Consider the following 18,966-nt stretch of genomic DNA (forward strand, 5'->3'; position numbering starts at 1 on the left):
ACGTAAACTCTCGTTTTGCTTCAGTTTCTATTACTTCTTTTCTTCTACTGAAGTTAGCATGCTAACTGGCTAGCTCTGGGCTGGCTGGACTCTCATCACTTTCCGATAGTGAGTCACTGTAGTGTCCAGTCTGCCCTGAAGAATTAAGTAACGCTGCTCAGAGAGAGTATTATAACCTATTATATTGTAAATACAACAATGACTGAGTGTCTCGGCAAGTGACCACCACAACAGCCCGCTCCCAGCAGCAGAGAAAACTTACAAATAGTCTCTTTAAAGTCACTGAATGAGGGCATTTTTTAAAGTGGCTAAAAAATGTTTCTGTGGCTGGCTCTGTCCACAGCAAAAGAGCAGAAGAAATGGCACCTAAAGATGTTTTATATTTTTGTGTTTGTTTGTTTTTACTTTTCTTGTTTCTTATTTAGACACAGACATATAATGCTAGAGCTAAATACTTTGAATTTGAAGCCTAGTTTTACAGTGCTTTTATGTTTAATGCATTTGTACAAGAGCCAGTTCTTAATCAGTGACAGTTTGCAGACCTTCTTAACACATTGCAGAGTAAGCGTATGGAAACCTGAGCCTGGAGGCCCAGGTCAGCATGGGTCAACACTCATTCACAGCTTTTTACTAATCAAATCAAACTTGGTGTCACAGTCTGACTTCTGCAAATAAACCTACAGGGCCAAGGCCTTCCCTCTGCCGCTCTGTCTGACTGTCCAGTTTCTAACAGACTTACATACACCCAGGTTATAGTGGCAGGAAATATAAACAGACTTCTCACCCTGCCCTTGACACAAAGAGACAAGACACTAATGGGAGAACTGGAAAAACACGCCGTCTCTGTGGTGGTATTTCTCATCACTCGTTCTAGGTGTGGGAAATTGCACCACACGGCATGTAATAAAATAAAATACACTCATCAGACTGACTTGAGACATTGTCACTGATCACTCATGCTGGTTATAAGTCTCACTCCAGATCCTTGTCAGAATCCTGCAGTTAGCATTAAGGATAAGCTTTGTTTGCCACTGAGCCATGTTAGCTGGCCTCCATTAGCCTCCAACCACCGTCAGTCAATTGGTGAGACTTTTCTGTTGTCAGTAAAATGCTAAGCCTCTCTGCTATCTCACTTGAACCAGACTATGACTACAAAAAGACAGATAGGGATCTGCAAATCTCAGTTGTGGGTGAAACAGAAAGAGAAAAGTAGAGAGGGAAGGGTTTGTGGTTGGGATAAGAGAAAGGGCTTTTTATTCTCCTATGTCTGTGATTTGAACAGGTGTGACAGATGTGTGGCCTCAGTAATGTGTGTGTGTGTGTGTGTGTGTGTGTGTGTGCAGATACTCATGATCCACCACCCACAAGGTCTACATGCATACGCACGCACACACATACTATTTACCGAGCAGAGAGTTCTGTTGAGGCACGAAGTCCTTTCTCTTGTTTATTGATAGCTATCAGCACTTTCTCATTTCTGCTAAAGAAAACAGAACACTGCCACAGAGCAGCTCTCTTTGGGGTTCTATTTACTTCAGTGCGGCAGCTGAAAGAGGTCAAACACAGCTGTGGAGTTCAGTACATGCACGCACGCACGCACACGCACACACACACACACACACGTGATTATTTTCATATTACTGTAAAACTATGAATTTGATATGTCAATCATTTTTGGAGAGGTGCCTCACTATGGGAAAGTTAGATACACACATCAACTAATTGCGTGGGAGGTAGGATGAAAGGATGGGTGTGAATACTACTCACCACCCCTCCTCTCCCAGCTCCACTGTCTTCAACTGCTTATTGTTATTTCACTAGTAGCGCAGCAGCTTCCACTCTAAGGGGCGTTTGAGGCGCAACTGAGCAGAGCCGCAGACTATCAGATTACTGCGCAGGGGAACCACACCATCTACACAATATGCACACTCTCATGGGTAGTGGGAGGCAGCGAGGGGGTTCAGAGTGACAGAGATGTAACAGCCATTAAGGAGTTTTTTAAGCGATATCTCAGCAGGGCCACCAACAGCTCTGGGGTGGCAGTCATGGTATCCGATAACGATAATGGCTAATGCCAACAGCTGGCTGGTTTCCTCTGTCAAATCATCCACTTAACATCATGTCAGGTGCAGCAGGAGTTTGTGAACAGTGACGCTGCAATTTTTTATAAGCTTATTAGTTGAATCAAGCAGTTGATCGACAGACGTCATTTTTCAAACAAACAAGGCAAGCATCTGCACCCTGTTTATACAAGTCATTATTTTCTTAATAACCTACAGGATATTTTCAAATGAGGAAAGTAAATAAATAAAGACATTTTAAAACAGTATAAATGATGTACAATTCTGGAATAATAAAATATGCTGAGAAAATCTGATCTATTTAAGTTTTTTCCTCCCTTAGAACCTAAAAGTAAAAAAAAATCCAAAATGTATCTTCTGTCTTATTTCTTCCACAGGAACTTTTCATTAGTCTTCCAGAGACTCTTGCTCTCCTCCTCTCCAGATCTACTTCTAGCTGAAAAGTTGGTGTTCACACAAATTCTCTGCACTTCTGCCAGGTCTGTTAACCTGTTGATACTCTCCTCATTACCCTCATTCAGGATGTCCCAGAAGTCTTTGCGACCGGCCTTTGATGCCTGCACCGGTGTATTGACCTGGTGTGTAGATGGTGTGTGTGAGCTAAGAGAGGAGAGAGGGTCTAAGAGGCCTGTTGAACCAGAATCAGTTTTGAGAGTTATTCTGGACGGAGAAAGTGTGGCGAGACTTGTGCTCGCTGACACTGAGGATGTAGGGGGTGTTTTTGGGGTGTTCCTCCGTTGTGCACCCCGGGGTTTGGGTTTTAACAAATCATCAAGGATTGAGGTGTCTCCTATCAGATCTGTGAGGAAGGAATGATTACTTGAGGCAGAAGGGGTCTGAGAATTTCCTCTCTGCCCTTGAAAAGTGTCTCTGGTCCTGGAAGACGATTTCTGCTCTCGCTCCCTCTCCTGTGCTGTGGGTTTGGATAACATGGTGGACCTGCCATGGCTGAGGTCCGGAGAAGAAGGGGTATCTCTGTCTGTGTGGTTCAGGAAAGCAGCAGCCTTCCCAGGCCCAGACCACTGCTGCTGGCCCCGTCCACGCCAAGACCACCACCAGCTCTGTAGCCAGCTCCAGAACTAGAAACACTATCCCTCTTTGTACTCCTGTGTCCTCTGGCACTGTGGACCGTCTCCTCCTGCTCCTCTGACTCAGGGTTTGGAACATTACTTACAGGTTCTAGAACATCATTTAGTGGGTTTTCATGGTTTGTCTGGGGATCTGAAACATCATTTTGTAGGATTCTAGACTTTTTCTGTGGCACAGAAACATTGTCCTGTGGGATTTCAGGCTTAGTTTTGTGTTCCAGATTCTTCTGAGTGTATTTAGGCTTCTTTGTGGCTTTTGGAACATCCATTTGTGGCGCTCTGGTCTCTGTGTGAGACTTTCTGGCAGCTGTTTTGGTGGATCTTGAGGAGGCAGCAGCTGAAGTAGTCTGCCCTGAATCTGACTGGGGGAAGTTCTTTGTGACTGTATTAGCCAGGTCCTGGTGGTTCAGTGAAGTGTAATAATGTCGTAGCCAGGCCACTCTCTGAGCTGAGTTTCTTCTCAAAATCTCCACGACAAACTGATGAACTGAGGGAAATTTGAATTTTTCCGCCATTTCCTCCAGTTGCTGCCTACACACAAAAACACAAAGACAGAAATGAGAATAAAAAATCATCAACGCCCAAAAGATGCTAGACAATGAACAGTAACGAGATGTTTTATAACTAATATCTTCTGATACTTGTCTTCAGTTTCCTGTAAATATACATCATTTTCACACATGTACAGTTAGTCTGAGGCCAGAATTTGGCACACATGTGCATACTGTAAAGCAATTCAAATCACACGTAAAATGTCTTTAAAAAGCCACAAGGCCCATACTATTAATCAGATATTCTGCGGGTCCGTCAGGCCCAACCTAAGATGAATAGTTCTCCACATATTCAGGCTCATATCCAAACAGCCATGCAGTATGAGGTGTTTTTCCTGAGCTCCTAGGCAGTCATTAAAACTTTGGTCTAACCAGACTCGGGGACAGAAATACTTCAAAGTCACTGCTGGTACAGCAGCATTATGATGGTGTTATTACCATTTGTGGCTTTCACTGGAAAAACAATAAATAACGGTAACAGCAGTAAAACACGACGTGCATGTGGATTTACATCATTAAACAGCGAGGTTAATTGAGGGGATATCAATATAACTAGTGTGTATTTTTTACTTCCTGGTGAGCCTCTGGGCAGAGATACAGTCTTCCCCTTGGGGAGCGAGATTGGAGCCACAAAGGTGTCTGTGTGTCTGTATATGAGTGTTTGGAAAAGTAGGGGGCGGAGGTGATGCAGACAGAGGTGTGTATTTGAGTACTGTGTGTCTGTAAGTGTGTGTAAATGCTTGTTAGGACGTGTGTGTGTGTGTGTGTATCAGTGTGGGTTTGGAAGTCCTCGGGCGATCATTTTTGGTTAGTCTCAGGAGGTTCTGTGGTTGTGGAGGGGAAAACTGCTGCACCCCTTGGGCATGAACATAACTGCGTAATCTACGGCATGATGCTGGGAAATAGGTGGAAGGGAAAGCTCAGAGGTGGTCTTTGCTAAACACACACGCATGCACACACACACACACACACACAATTCCTGAGGCCCAGGTGGGGGCGCTAAACACTATATCTGTGGTGAATTTTGGCCTACTTCCCTACACTGCCAGGAATTCCTGCCTTCTTTCCTTCCCTCCCCACTACTCCACTTTTTACAACTCCTCCACTTACCTTCTTTATTCCCACCCAAGCTTCCTCTTTTGTTAAAGGCTCCCTTATCTATAGTAATTTTCTTTTGATATACCTACCACCTCTTTTACCCTCGCTTTTTCTTCCCATGGTAAATCCATCATATCTCACCATCTACTATATGCTTCTTTTCTTTGTCTCTCACCTTTTTGCTTTATCCTAGCTACTATTGTCTCCATTCTTTTTTCTTCACCTCACGTCCACTGACACCTTTTCAGTACCTGCGTATGGCTTGGGGAGTCTCTCCAATGATGAAGGTGGTGTGTCTGGTGTGGCGCATGCTCTTGCTGGTGAAGGTGACCGGATAGTCCACACTTGGCTTCTCCACCCTGACAGCGGCAGGGTAGGGCAGGCTGTCTGGCGGGGTTGCTGACAGGCTCTGGTACAAGCAAACAACAGGGAAGTTTTATAGAGGCAGTGACCAGCACAAGGGTGAGCTAGTTATTTTTTTGCCTCTGACCCAAACAATGTACACACAAATGATGCTGTTTACAGTGAGGTCTGTGGATTATTGAGTAAAATCCTCACATTGTTTCTTGAAAAGTACATTCCTTTTACACCTTTTCAAATGTAAATATATGGATCTAATCACATTTCCCTCCAAGCCCTGTCAAATAAGCAAAACTATATAACATTCCAGGAAAAATATATATAATTTTTTTAATTTTTATCTTGGGTGAACTGATCCTTTTACTCATCATCAATGCAGCAGTATAGTGCTGGATTGAAGCTGTGGCAGAAACAACCACAATATCATATGCCTGAAAAAAAAAAATCATGGTATGTACCTCTGGGGTTCCTAGAAGGTGATTGGCTGGGAGCTGAGAGTACATCTTGCGTTCAAACACATCTCGTATAGCAGCTCTACTGATCAGCTCCTCTGCTTTGCTCCCACCCACCACGCGCTGGTTGGAGTGGGTATACGCCACCTCCTGCACGCCCCCTTTAAACAGAAATATACATCATTCGTTTTGAAATTAAGTTTGTAAATAGTTATTAGCATATTAAAATAGGTATTGACTCTGACCTAGCACACTATCGATTGTTCCATCCTTTCCTTTGGCTGCTGGAGATGTTTGACTTTTCATACTTGTAAATGAAACAGCTTTGGTCATCCCTCTGTCTGTCCTCTGTCTCTCTGTCCTGTCTGTTGTTGCAGCTCTTTGCCCATCTTTTGGCATCTCGACCCTAGATCGTTCTGTCTGTGGAGATGTGAAGTGACTTCCTGTAGATCTCCCTTTCTTAACAGGAGTGTGTTCATCCTCTGAAGATGTGTATGTCTCTATGGCTTCTGTGTATTTGGTTCTGGTATTGTTCCTTACACTAGAAGTTTTCCTCACTTTACTGTTTGAGATTAATGTGTCCCTCTTGGGCCGTGTGCTTGCCTCCAGGTCGAAATCCTCGGATTCATCAGAGTAACCCTCAAAGCAGTGCCCCTGGGGAACTCTTGTTTTAAGTTTGTTGGGCTTTTTGTCTGGTGAGGAGTTGTCATCACTCTTTTTTAACAGAGAAACCTTCTCGTGTCTTACCCCACTCCCATTCCTTCTGTCTTCTTTGTCTAAACCACTGGAGATGTCCAAGGTTTTTGTTCCAAGTTTCGGGAGACACACAGTTCCATTCCCTGTATTGGAGGTACACTCATTCTTTCTTAATTTCCTGTCATCCTCAGCGTCTGTATCAGAGAGGCTTTCTTCGACCCCCGGACTACTGTCCTCTTCACCCAACTCCGGTCTCCCTTTGACCCTTTCGAGGAACCTGGAGAAACCGTGCTGGAGGAGACTCATTCGACCAGGACCAGTGGCAGCATTCCCTGCCATGTTGCCATCCACTGCACTGAGGTTTGAAGACTTCCTCTTGAACTTATGCTCATCCTCTTCACTCCCACTGCTGAAGTCCAGCACCCCTCTGGGGATCTTTAATGCATCTCTGTTCTCCTTTGCTGGTTCATCTTTTGGTACAAGGCCCTCTGCAGGTGGAGAGTCTCCAGGTTCCTTAAATATAACAGTTGAAACAAACGGCTAAAGAAAAGTGTGGACAGATTGGCACAGATTGTGCAAGAACAAGAAACTGATATGAGAAATGATAATAAACTGTATATACACTGTGGTTGAAAGACAGAGCTACAAATTGCCACAAAAGGCTACGAGTTCTGCACTTGCCTTGTTCATGCCATCTTTCAATGGCCCAGCCCATGAGGCATTTCATTGTGTAATACAAGACAGATGTTTGCAACAATAAATCATAATAAACATCAGTGCGACACATGCCCTCCATCATGATGTAATATGAAGAAAACAAAGGGGTCATAACATTTCCTGGAGTTATATGAATGGGCTTTTATGAGAGCGGCCACCAACAGCGTTTCTAATTTCTCAAAATTTGCCAACTAGATAACTTTCCTCCAATTCTGCAGTGCCCGTGTGTTTACACGCCTCAAGCCTCTTTCTGTGCGTGTTGAAGCACCCCAGTGTATTCTACAAGAATCTGACTGGCCTCAGTGGAGCAGCAGCCTTGTAAAAAGGACAGTGTGCTGAACAGCACAGGCCTGGCTGGGAACAGGATGATAAGGGGTATCGCTGTGTAAATAAATAGCTGAAAAGAGATGATAGACTTCGGTGTGGTCTGCCCCTTCCATTAGGACAAGCAAGTAATTATATCCAGCTGTTTCACACAGCATCAGTGAGAAAGTGAGAGGCAGACAAAGAGAACCTCATCCTCCAGTTTCGCTAAAATACAAAGAACCGAGTGTAAAAATGTTTTCTGTGAGCCAAGGTCTTACAGTGGTACTCCACCCAAAATCTACAGCACTGCAAACTTTTTGAAGTATTAAATATTCATGCCCCAAGTGCTCGGAGGGTTGCAGTAAAAATGTTGTAAATTTTCACACTTACAGGGAACAAGGACTGTGCTCTGCTTCACCTCAGTAAGTTAAGATGGATTCCAAAAGCCTCAGGTTTTCATGCCCAAAAAAGAATCAAATCCTCAACAGAAATTTATGAAAATAATAAACTACTGCTAAGTATATTGTCAATAGTCTTAGCTGAGGCAAAAACATTACTTCTGGGGAGCTTTCCAGTTTTAACATGACATGAAATCAGTGTATTGATCTTTTTCTTCCTTTTCCTCCACCACATCAAACTATTCTAACTGCCCGAACTCAAGTTAACCACAGCTGCTGTGAGGAAACTACAAACTTTTTACAGCTACCTTAAAAGCTTAGCATGGGGTGACTACATGATACTGACGAGATATATTTTGGAGGGGATGAGGGGACTTAATACTTTCTCCATGTTCTTCCTTTAAACGTAACATAATTTATCTAATTTCCTCAGAGTGGGAGCTGTTATTTCTCATAAATGGAGCATATCTCATTTTGGAGTAAACCCCTTAAATGGAATAGGAAGATGATAAGCCACAGAAGAATGGAAGGAAATGTTAAACGAGAGTTACATGAGATTTTGTGGGTTGGTTGACTGACAGACAGGAAGGTCCCTGTTTGAGGTATCCCCTCTTTCACATGGGAAAGGGAGGATGAGTGGGCTGCCTGGGAAAAGAAGACGGAGTGAGGGATGGGAATGATGTGTGCCCTATGTTCTGGGTCTCTGAGAACAGCAGAGTTACTCACGCGAACTCCTTTCCTGTCCTCCTCCTTCTCTTCGCCTGTGTGTGTGCTGGTTGTCATTACACCAGCCTCCACTTGTCCTTCTCGCTGAAAGAGACAGGCAGTCAGTAAAACTTAAATATTTCGCTGTACAACATCAGTTCAGTGTTGATATTCAGAGGCAATAATTGTAGCTGCAACATGCCTCTTTACTACTAATATCAAACCAAAAACATTTTAAGTTAAGGGCCCCTATTACAACTCTTGTGACCATATAAGAGATAAAAGGTGAAAGTTTTTTGACGGCTTTCTGACACCTTGTAGTGTGACTGGAGATACAAGTTAGTGGGGTCAGGTGAGTTGAGGCAGTACACTACAGTAGAACACATCATCAATCAAACAATAAAATGCATGTGAGCTATTTAACCTTTAGTATCTTGCGTGTGAGACATGTCCCTTGGGTCTGCAGCCTGAAGAGGTTTTCAATCCCAAACAGCTCCCCCTTATGGACACCACGCCCCTGCACTGCCTCAAAATACCGCCGGGAGCTCTCCTTGCCAACAACGGAGCACTGCAATTGCTGGAAGGTAGAGGGAGAGGAAATGTATGGATATGTGGTTATAAAAATATCAAAATAATAAATTTATAACCACATATCCATACAGGAAATGTATGGATATGTGGTTATAAAAATATCAAAATAAGGCACTGAACTTAACTACTTTCTGTTGAAAATAAAATCATCTTGTGGAATAGTATTCAGTATATAAATGTAAAACTTAAGAAAAGTGTCTTGTTGCTGAGATTATGATTATATGGTCATAAGTACCTGTTTGTAAACTTGTCTGAGGTAGATCAACTCCTCAACGGTCCCCAATGAGATCAGCCTGAGAACAGTAACATCCCTGCACTGACCAATACGATATGCCCTGACACACACACACACACACACACACACACACACTTATGTAACATCAATCAGCACAGAATGTTATCAAGTTTTTAAATCCCACAGGGGGAAGCTACAAGAAAATACTCAGATGCAGTAAAACAGCTGTAGCTGTGTAAAAGTGTGTGTAGAATTGTAAAGTCTGTCAAAATGAGGCCCACAGCCTACCTGTCAATAGCCTGGAGGTCATTTGCTGGGTTCCAGGTGGGGTCAAACAGCACTACCACATTGGCCCCTACGAAGTTAAGACCAAGACCACCCGCCCTGAGGGAACAAAGAGTCAGTTATCAGCAGATTCAAGGTTTTGTATTATGTTAAAATAAACACTAACTGAAAAATTTAAGATCTTCACTTTAGGTAAAAGGACCATGAAAGGCCTTATATACTACTTCTCTTTCTAATTTTTATTGGTCTACTAACATGGTGGAAACCAAGCAGAGGTTGATATGAGAGGAGCTGTTGAATTCTTTGACAATCTGGACTCTGTCTTTGGATTTGGTGGTTCCGTCCAATCTGCTGTAGTCCAGCCCCTCTGCCATACAGTAGCTCTCCAGCACATCTAGCAACTGACAGGTCAAAAATACATGAACAATTGTAAAGGGTTTCAAACACATTAATCAATGTTTAAAAACTGACAGTGTCAACCTCTAACTCTATTATGTGAATTATTCAACACCACGGTGAAGTGTTTGTATGAGCGATAAAATGTAGATGCTACACAAACAAATGTAATAAAGAGTAACACCCCCTGGATTGTATATTTAGAGATACACTGTAGGGGTAATACTGAGCCTTGCCCTGTATAGACTCTGGTTCCCAAAAAAGCAAAACATAGTCCATGAAAATATGACCTCATAGCATCCACAAATATCATCATACCGTTTCAGGTGACAGCAACCATTAGACTCTGCAGAGTCTAATTATCTTTGAGACTCTAATCACCCTTAAACTTATAAATTCTCAAGGCTTTACCTATTAATCTATGTCATGAGCAAACCATGTCTCCTGCTACTATTAAGTCATCTGCTCTAACTGCAGTGGCATTTAAGAGTGAGAGTTCAAGCCTGTTGCTGTGTTGAAAAAGCAGAATCAATGTGACTGGGCGTAAAACTCTAAAACCAATGAGTGTGCTCCAGCTCAGACACCATCTAAAATCTCTTTTGGATGACATCACTGTCTGACAGCACTGACAGAATCAAATAATTTTGTTAACGGATCAAATCTTGCCCTGCTGCTCATTCAGCTCTCACACAAAATATCTCTGCTATCACATGTGCACAAAAAAAAAAAAAATCTATATTCCCTGATTTCAATACGCACAAAGCACCCACGCAAACATGGTACTTACCTTGGTTGAGAGAGAGAAAAGAAGTATTTTATCTTTCTTTTGCAGATAATATTTGAGCAGCTTCTGCAAAACCTGAAAGGAAAATAGATACATTAACTCACACTGAAACAGTGTAATAATCAGCTGATGACTGAGGTTTTGCTCCTAAACTGTACCTTCATTTTTCCACTGTAAGCTGGGTCCGACAATGCCTCAAATGATTCATCTTTGCATCTTTGCGCAAAGTCTGGAAACTTTTGGAATACCATCTGACAAATGGCACTCAAATACTTTTCCTAGAAGAGACAAATTAGCCGTGTTAGTAAACCCAATGCGGAAAATGTGGTAGGAACTACTGGAGTCTGGAGAATTTGTCCAAAAGATAACAGTAATGAACTAGTACAGTAAATCAGTTTCAGTATAACAAGTTTCTACCTGATTCTTGCTGGTTCCTGCAGTGGACCGAAGCAGCGCTACATGGTTGGCAACCTTCCTCAATATGGCCAAGTAACTAAAGTATAACCCTTTCATTTTAACACCTTTGGAGTTTCTCTGCAACAGAAAACAATATTATAATTTAAAATGGACACACTGATATTTAATCAAAAGAATAATTTAAAGGATTCCTCCTTGCATTTTAAGGACCTATCAATCAAATTGTGAGTAACAGAAAGATCTAATGCTGTTGTGAATTTGTATTGTAGTGCTCTGTATAAAAAAATACTATGCAGTAATACAAAACTTCGATACTTGAAGGCTCAGTTCACCTATATTACACACAAAGTTGGTTCCAACTTTATTTCAACACCATAACAGATGAAAACAAATCTGATCTGCACAGCTAGAGAACACTACAGGGAAGTGGGAAAATGTATTTTGTGTGATTTAGGTTTGATCCTTTAAAGTGAACAAAAAAACTATGCAAAGTTAAAAACAGCATCAAACACACTCCCTGAAACTATGTCAAAAATAGCTCAACCCCAACACTCAAGGTTGACCCAACACATTTCACGGCATAGAAGGGCACATGATGGTACAAGGCGGGAACTGACTTCATAGCAGCAGCTTCTGCGAGTGCGTCCACTTTCACAGTCACATTTCTCTGAAGACCTCAGCAGCAACTTTACATCTTCAGTGTCCAGCACTGTCTGATACACAGTCTGCTGAAAGCTGGTCAAAGAGCAGTACACCACCTGGGACAAAACACACCACAGCGTTTCTTTGAGGGATGCTTTGAGACACCAAAGACCTTCATCTCAATATTATGATAAATGGAACATTGTTGATGGTGAACTGTGAGATTCCAGAGAATAGAAAGCCACAAAAACAATAAAGTCTGGTTTGACTTAACCAATCTTACCCTGTCATCCTTCTTAGGTAGTTGTCCTTTGATGAGAGATTTAGTCCTTCTGAGGAACCAATGAGCAATCCTCCTCACCAGGGCTCTGACAGTCTTCCTCCCTGTGGCGAGGGCACGTTTGCTTGCACTGTGCCTCTGCCCTTGCTCAATTGGATCTGAATACTTGTTCTTGAAATGTCCTAAGCTGCCAAGACAACCAGGTACAGCCCTAAATAGAATACAAAACACACAGTATGAAAGCTAACGGGAACTGTTTGCAGCAACAACTTTCAAATTTCTATCATATTGGTTCCACTACAGGGAACAAAATGACTTAATTGTGCATGTAAATATGCAAACGTAAAGTGATATAACAAATCTCTTAAAATACCAGTCCATGACACACCACAGCTCCTCGAGGTTGTTCTGCAAGATGGTGCCAGTGAGACCAATTCTGATCTGATGGAAACACAGGTGCAAAGCTAGCATCAAAAGCTGGCTCCAAATGCAAAGATAAGCTTGATGGGTTTTTTTTAGCAGCTTATTATGCTGGTGGCACAAGTCAGTGTATTTTCTATAAAGTAGAAATGGGGACTTCTGACCTTACATTTCAGCTCCTTCATGGCCTGAGTGATCTGAGAGCTTGGATTCTTTATCTTGTGGGCCTCATCCACAACCACAGCAGACCAGTCTATGCTGCAGGGATGGCACAGGTATATTTTTAGTCAAATTCCTTTAGTACCAAAAAATATAAATCTCAAAAAATGAATTTATAATGTATTTTAAAAGATAAATAAAATGCATGTATACAGAAAATATGTTGTTTGTGGTATTCGTTGCTTGTGTGTTCAGTTTGATTCATACTTGTTAAACTGATCCAGACAAAGGCGCAGAGTTTCGTAGGTGGTGAGAGCAATTTCAATGCGTCCCTTCTTTATGCGAGCCAGCTCCTCCTTTTTTCTCAGCCCGTGGACCACCACACACTGGAAATGACCCCATGTGTCCAGTTCTTCTTTCCAGTTATAAAGCACTGACAGTGGGGCCACAATGAGGAACACCTAGATCAGATCACAGAAACAACAAACTCAAATAAATATTTGTGGCTTTAAACTATTGCTACACTTGATTAAATGCACCTGATATTTGAAATTAGAAATGTGTTTGTTTTTTATTTCATCAAATTAGCTTTTTTATTATTTATCAAATTTTTCATGTTAGTAGCATATTTCAGGACCCACCTTTTGGGGTTTACTTTGTATGGAGGGGATCTGACTCTGCAGAAACTGAGGCCTGTTGTTCTTGATGTCCTCCCATGTGCCTGTTTTGTGCAACACAGCAGCAAGAAAACCAATGACCTAAGACAAGATCAAAGTGGTGAAGACAAAAAAAAACCAAGAGAGACATGTGAAGAGGAAATGAAGACCTTTTAACACTTCTTAAACTAGTTTTGCAGCCAATGTACTTTTTACCTGTACAGTTTTTCCAAGGCCCATGTCGTCCCCCAGGATACAACCACTGGAACGGACATAGTTGTTGTAAATGAACCTGATACCTTCCCTCTGGTAATCCCTCAGGTATCTGTTGATGGTGTAAGGGACTCTGTCTTCATCAGCATCGCTCAGCTCTAACGAGACACAGAGCCTGGGGTCTGTGACGCTGCTGGGAAACACTGGTTTTTCCTGGGTGAAGTGATTCCATTCTGGTCTAATGAGTTTTGAGACAGGTATGGCTTCCTCTTCCTCTTCGGCATCTTTATCTTGGTCAGTAAATATCACCCATGCTGTGGTGTCGTTACTATGAAAGGTGGAGGTCAGTCTCTGGATAATGGCTTCTTGCAGGGTGCCATCTCTCGGGTTCGGAGCCAGACAACTGTCACCTTCATGCCACGTTGCTGTGAAATTATGTTGATACTGTATTAATTTACTGTGCTTTGCAACACACAGCTTTTTAAAAGTATAACAATACTTCCCTCTAGGGCTGCAATTAATGATTATTTCCAATACCGACTAATTGATGGGAGCAAATTGTGAGAAATGCCTGATATAAACTCCCACAGGCCAAAGTGATGTCTTCATATGTCTTGTTTTTTAGTGACCAACAGCCCAAACGCAAAGATATCCAGTTTATTATCATATGTGACAAAGAAAAGCATTTGAGATGCAAATACTAAAATTTTTAAAATGATTATTCGATTATAGTTGGAGATATAATTTCTACTTCCCTCATCAAAGGTTCAAAGAGAACATGGCTATTTTTGGGGCGTGTCAAAGAGCATGACAATCAGTACTTCAAGCAAAATGAATCCAAATTTGATATATGAGATAATATCTTTACAGGAGGGGATTCATGGACTTATACCCACAGCGATACACCGATATTATTTCTGTTAATTCCATCTGATATAGCAATTTGTCCCACTGATCAAAAGTCTATTCACTCACTGGTGTGTATCATTGAAAAGTAGCTTAACGTTAACGCTAGTGGGTTTATATTATGAAAGGTAGCTACAGAGGCTTTATGCATCGTCACATTGGAAAACAGTGACCAACAGAGATGTGGCTATAACAGAAAACCCGCCTTACAAACCTTTTTCAGCTGCAGAAGTGGAAGCCATCAGGATGCATTGTCTTCTTCCTGGGGAGGAGAAGTCACTATAGCTTGTTAGCTAGCTGGGTTAGCTTAGCTTTTATTTGCAACAAACGAAAACATCGCAGGTAAAAAAGAGTAGAAACCCATGTGCTCATGTAAAATTCATTCCTGAATCAGTCGCTCATACTTTATCCTCCGTTTATGTTCATGTATCTGAAAAAAAGGCTCAGACAGACACAGGACCTCAGCCGCAGCTGCAGCAGCTGCTCAACTGCAACTTGCTGAATGTTTATGTATTTTCACATCGAGTTCCGCACTTTCCAAGCATTTCACCGCTCTCAAATAAATTTAAAAAGTCTACGCAACGAATTATACATCACTTTAAGAAATGTTTTTAAAACAATTAATGTTTTCATCTTTCGATATATTTTTTCCCCATTACAAATTTCACTTTTGAACATTGCATTGAAAGTGCTGCACAGAATCTAAATTACCTTTCCATTTAATAAATAATATACATGAAGTATAATTCTTCTGTAGTTCCTCACGTTGTATAATGAAAAATGCCAGATTAGAGGGTATTGCTTAATTTTATTGTCCTACTTGTGCTGAGTGCAGATGTGGTCATTGAACGCCCTAATGAGTAACAGTAGCCTATTTAGGTGTGCTAATTGTGAAATTTCATAATGCCACGTTTAATTTATAATACAACTGCACATTTTAATGTCATGTGCAGCTACGGTTTGCCTATTTTGGTGCTCTTTTATACTTATTCTTGGTATTTTGAGTGAATAACTTTGAGTGTGTATGACCTAATGCGTCCATGCATAAAATATCAGTGGATAAAATGCATAATTCGTGGTCTGGTTGACATTTCATTTCACTTCAATGTAAGTAATGATAGTATGCTATTTTTTTTCTTTAGGCTACATGGATAATGTAATTAAATACTTGATCAGTTTATTTACCCACAGCTTGAAAAAAAAGATGTGACCACAAGGCTGGGGTAAAAGTGCAGAGTGCAGTTGCTGCCAGCACTGACACTGCAGAGATTCTTGGAGGGGAAATACAACAGCAATACCATATCAACCAATGTTGCTCAACAGTCAAGAGAATAACATGCAAGTCTTGACAGAAAGTGAAAGTAAAGGAAAAAGTTAAGTAAACATATGTGAAAGACCTGAGGCTTGGTGGTCTTTGGAAATACAATAATAGCAAGGCAAGGAGATATGTTTGTCTGTCGTCTGGGGTTGATATGAAGGCAGTCAATAAGCTCTCTTTAAGGCTGTCTGCTGCTGTGCAGAACAGATTTGTAAACACACAGGAACACTGTCTCAGTTCTCCATCCCCGATTTGACTTTCCCTAAACGCTGGCTGTGGTGCTCCAGATGAGGCACGACAAGGTCCGCTTCTCGCCATGGTACACTGCCATACAAAAATGGAACTTTTTGTTCCTGTTTTCTCAACACTGGGAATTTATAGGGCAGCTGCCGCAGATGTTCTCATAAAGAAAGCCCAAACACTGATGTCAAGCGGTTTACATACTGCACTAGATCTCATACACACTTGTTCTCTCACTGAACCACAAGGGCCTTCCCTGGCCTCATTTGCAATAAAACATTACTACTCAACCAGATAGAGTTGGGATAAATAGATCATTGGCTGCAGATAACAAGTTTTCTTCAACAGTCATTTTCACAGAAGGCGAGCTGATTTTGTTGAGTGACTGTATCAAGTGGGTTGTGCTGGGCTCTGATTTGATTTTTTTTTTTAAATGAGGTGTTAGTTTTGAAACTTAAAAGTAGCTTTGCTCCCTTAATTTGGTGGAAACTCTAATATGTTCAATTTTATGAAAAACCGTAAATATTTTTGATTTATAAAGTGACACAAGGCTGACAGCTCTCCAGCAGATAAAGATAAAAAAGAAAAAAAAAAAAGAAAAACACGCTACAGACGAAGAATCTAATGAAAATTGAATAGATTTTCTCTGGTGTGGTAAAAATCAGTCCATGGCACAAAGGGTTTCAGTTTATATACAAGTTGAAGTCACTTTGCTGTGCTCTTCTTTTGATTCTTGAATCTTCAACCCTTGTCACAATGAGCAACTTTTCACAGAATCATTTCATGATCACGCAACAAATCAGAAGAAAGGCAAACATGCATCTATTGAGCTGTTCTAGAAGAAGTCTTCAGATCCTTTACTTCAGTAAAAGTAGAAACAGCACATTGTAAACTACTCATGCCCTGCATTCACAGTTTTATTCAAGTAAAAGTACAGAAGTATAATCAGCTAAGTTATAAAATTTTGGGATTAGTGTTGATGTATTAAAGTGTAAGCAGAGTTTAAATGTTGTATTTGGTTGAACTAATTCATATATTCTTGTGTAGTTTATATAAATGCATTATATTTTGTTTGTAGATTTGTTTGCCAGTGAGTGTAGCTGTGTGAAATAACATCTTTCTCTGAAATGTGGTAAGTTATGCGTATGAAGAAACTTTTTTTTTTTTTTTTGAGGTGTCTCTTTATGTTAGATTAGTTTCATCATAATTCATACATAATCACTAAAGACTGAAAGGGAACTGTTTCATAATTTATTCTAATCAGGTCAGGAGGGTGCGTTCTTTAGCATCCACCATGAAATTTCCCCACTGGCTTTCCTGAAACCCACCTGGATTGACTTAAACAAACTTATTTTTTTCCCTGCATGAGGTGTTTCCTGCAGCCATAACTTTTATCTCAGTCAGATTAATCGAGGTTTGATTTGAATAAAACATAGTGTTGGACCTGAGGTTCGCTAAACTTCTGTTGTTGGTCATAATCAGTGGTTGGAGAGGAGGACCTGAATGGAGGTCTTGTCCTGCTCACGGGAGCTTCGGAAACACTCCATCTGTGTTCCAGCGCCTCTCTCTCATGAGTCAGAGAGTCTGCCATGGGCCAAAAGCAATTACAACCATGCCAAAAATGACAGTTTCAGCTTCATAAGCATTGATTGCAGAGATGGAAAATTAGGTTGATAATTCATGCTTTTCCTTTTTTTAAATTCTCATTTGTCTTCTCTCGCATTGCCATTTCACTTGCTTTCCTATCCATTTCATTAGTTTCTAACAGTTCATTCACGGTGTGAGTGTGTCTCCACTTAAAGAAACTGAAAACACTTGGATTAATATGATGTCACATGTTTAAAATCAACATAGCCCACATGGTTTTTAATCAAAGGGACTGAATCATATTGGTTATGATGTTTTGGCTACTTCCCTGTCCTCTCATCTCTTGCCACCTAACTTGACTACAGTAGTTGGAACATCATCATACTAAATACACTTGCATATGATTAAATGTGATGAGTTACAAAGGAAATGGTGTGGATTTTTGTTTTTTTACATAATGTCACATTTTCTGTACTAGTTACTCCACAAAATGGAACAGTTAAATGTTTTGCCCCGTTTGTTTGGTTTTTGAGAAATTATGCTGCTTTTTTGCTCCTTTTTTTTGTTGCATTGTTTGTGTCCATGACTTGTTGACATGACGACATCTCTTGAGAATGGACTAGTCCAAGTCCCAGTGTAAGTAAGTTTCATGGTAACTTTGCATTGTGCTGGAAGACTAATAATTTCTGAGATGCAATGATCATCTTAACTCTATCTTATTTATCACCCTCAGCAATTCCTGGGATTCTCAAAGTAATGGCTATTTGCTGTAAATAGTGCCTATTCAGCAAGGCTGGAGCCAACAAAAGCGCTGCAATGCTTTTTAATTGAGTTGTACAAACCTTGAATCTCTTCCAAGCAGCTCTCAACATAATGCAGTTTGTTTCTATCGCCCCCACTTTTTTTCCGTCACACACTGTCTCAGTCTTTTCCTCTTCTTTCGAGGCACTCACTTACACACCAGACATACTTACCATTGATGCTTGAGTTCTTCTGAAAATGTCACAGAGCTTTGAGACCTACAACTACAAGCAATGAATTGAGAGATCAGAAATTTAAGAAACCACTTGTTTGCTCCTTTGTTTATCCTCATCTCTGTCACTGCTGTTGCAGTAGCGGCTACCTGTGGCCTGGGAATCCTGCTACCTCTGGTGACCACTTTTAGGCCGCAGACGGCCGTGATGACACAACTGATTCTGCTCAGTGAGCTGATTTACAACGTGGAAGCCTCTGATGACCTGAATTTGATGGCTTGTCCCTTTTGTCCTGCAGTGAGATGGAAAACTTTGTAGAGCAACATATTTACGATCAAACCGCCTCTCATTACACTGCAACCCCATAGAGGAGCCTTTTGTTTGTCCACTTCGGCCACACTAAGCACATCA

General features: G+C 41.1%; 1 protein-coding gene across 1 annotated transcript; it reads right to left on the reverse strand.

The window, feature by feature from the left end:
* Positions 1 to 1,416: 1,416 nt before the first annotated feature.
* On the reverse strand, positions 1,417 to 14,929 carry ercc6l2 (excision repair cross-complementation group 6-like 2). Its single transcript, XM_023393550.2, is given in 21 exon segments — positions 1,417 to 3,093; positions 3,096 to 3,700; positions 5,070 to 5,227; positions 5,637 to 5,791; positions 5,876 to 6,839; positions 8,474 to 8,557; positions 8,877 to 9,029; positions 9,279 to 9,378; positions 9,567 to 9,662; positions 9,819 to 9,964; positions 10,747 to 10,818; positions 10,902 to 11,021; positions 11,161 to 11,277; positions 11,778 to 11,918; positions 12,086 to 12,293; positions 12,456 to 12,523; positions 12,667 to 12,760; positions 12,929 to 13,122; positions 13,303 to 13,419; positions 13,534 to 13,955; positions 14,651 to 14,929. Coding segments are annotated over 21 exon segments (4,692 nt in total). The 5' UTR covers positions 14,679 to 14,929; the 3' UTR covers positions 1,417 to 2,443.
* Positions 14,930 to 18,966: the final 4,037 nt, after the last annotated feature.

The sequence above is a fragment of the Seriola lalandi genome, unplaced genomic scaffold (assembly GCF_002814215.2).
Source record: "Seriola lalandi dorsalis isolate HSWRI2012SDOR001 ecotype SW California unplaced genomic scaffold, Sedor1 jcf7180002054938, whole genome shotgun sequence".
In the NCBI taxonomy this organism is placed as follows: Eukaryota; Metazoa; Chordata; class Actinopteri; order Carangiformes; family Carangidae; genus Seriola; species Seriola lalandi.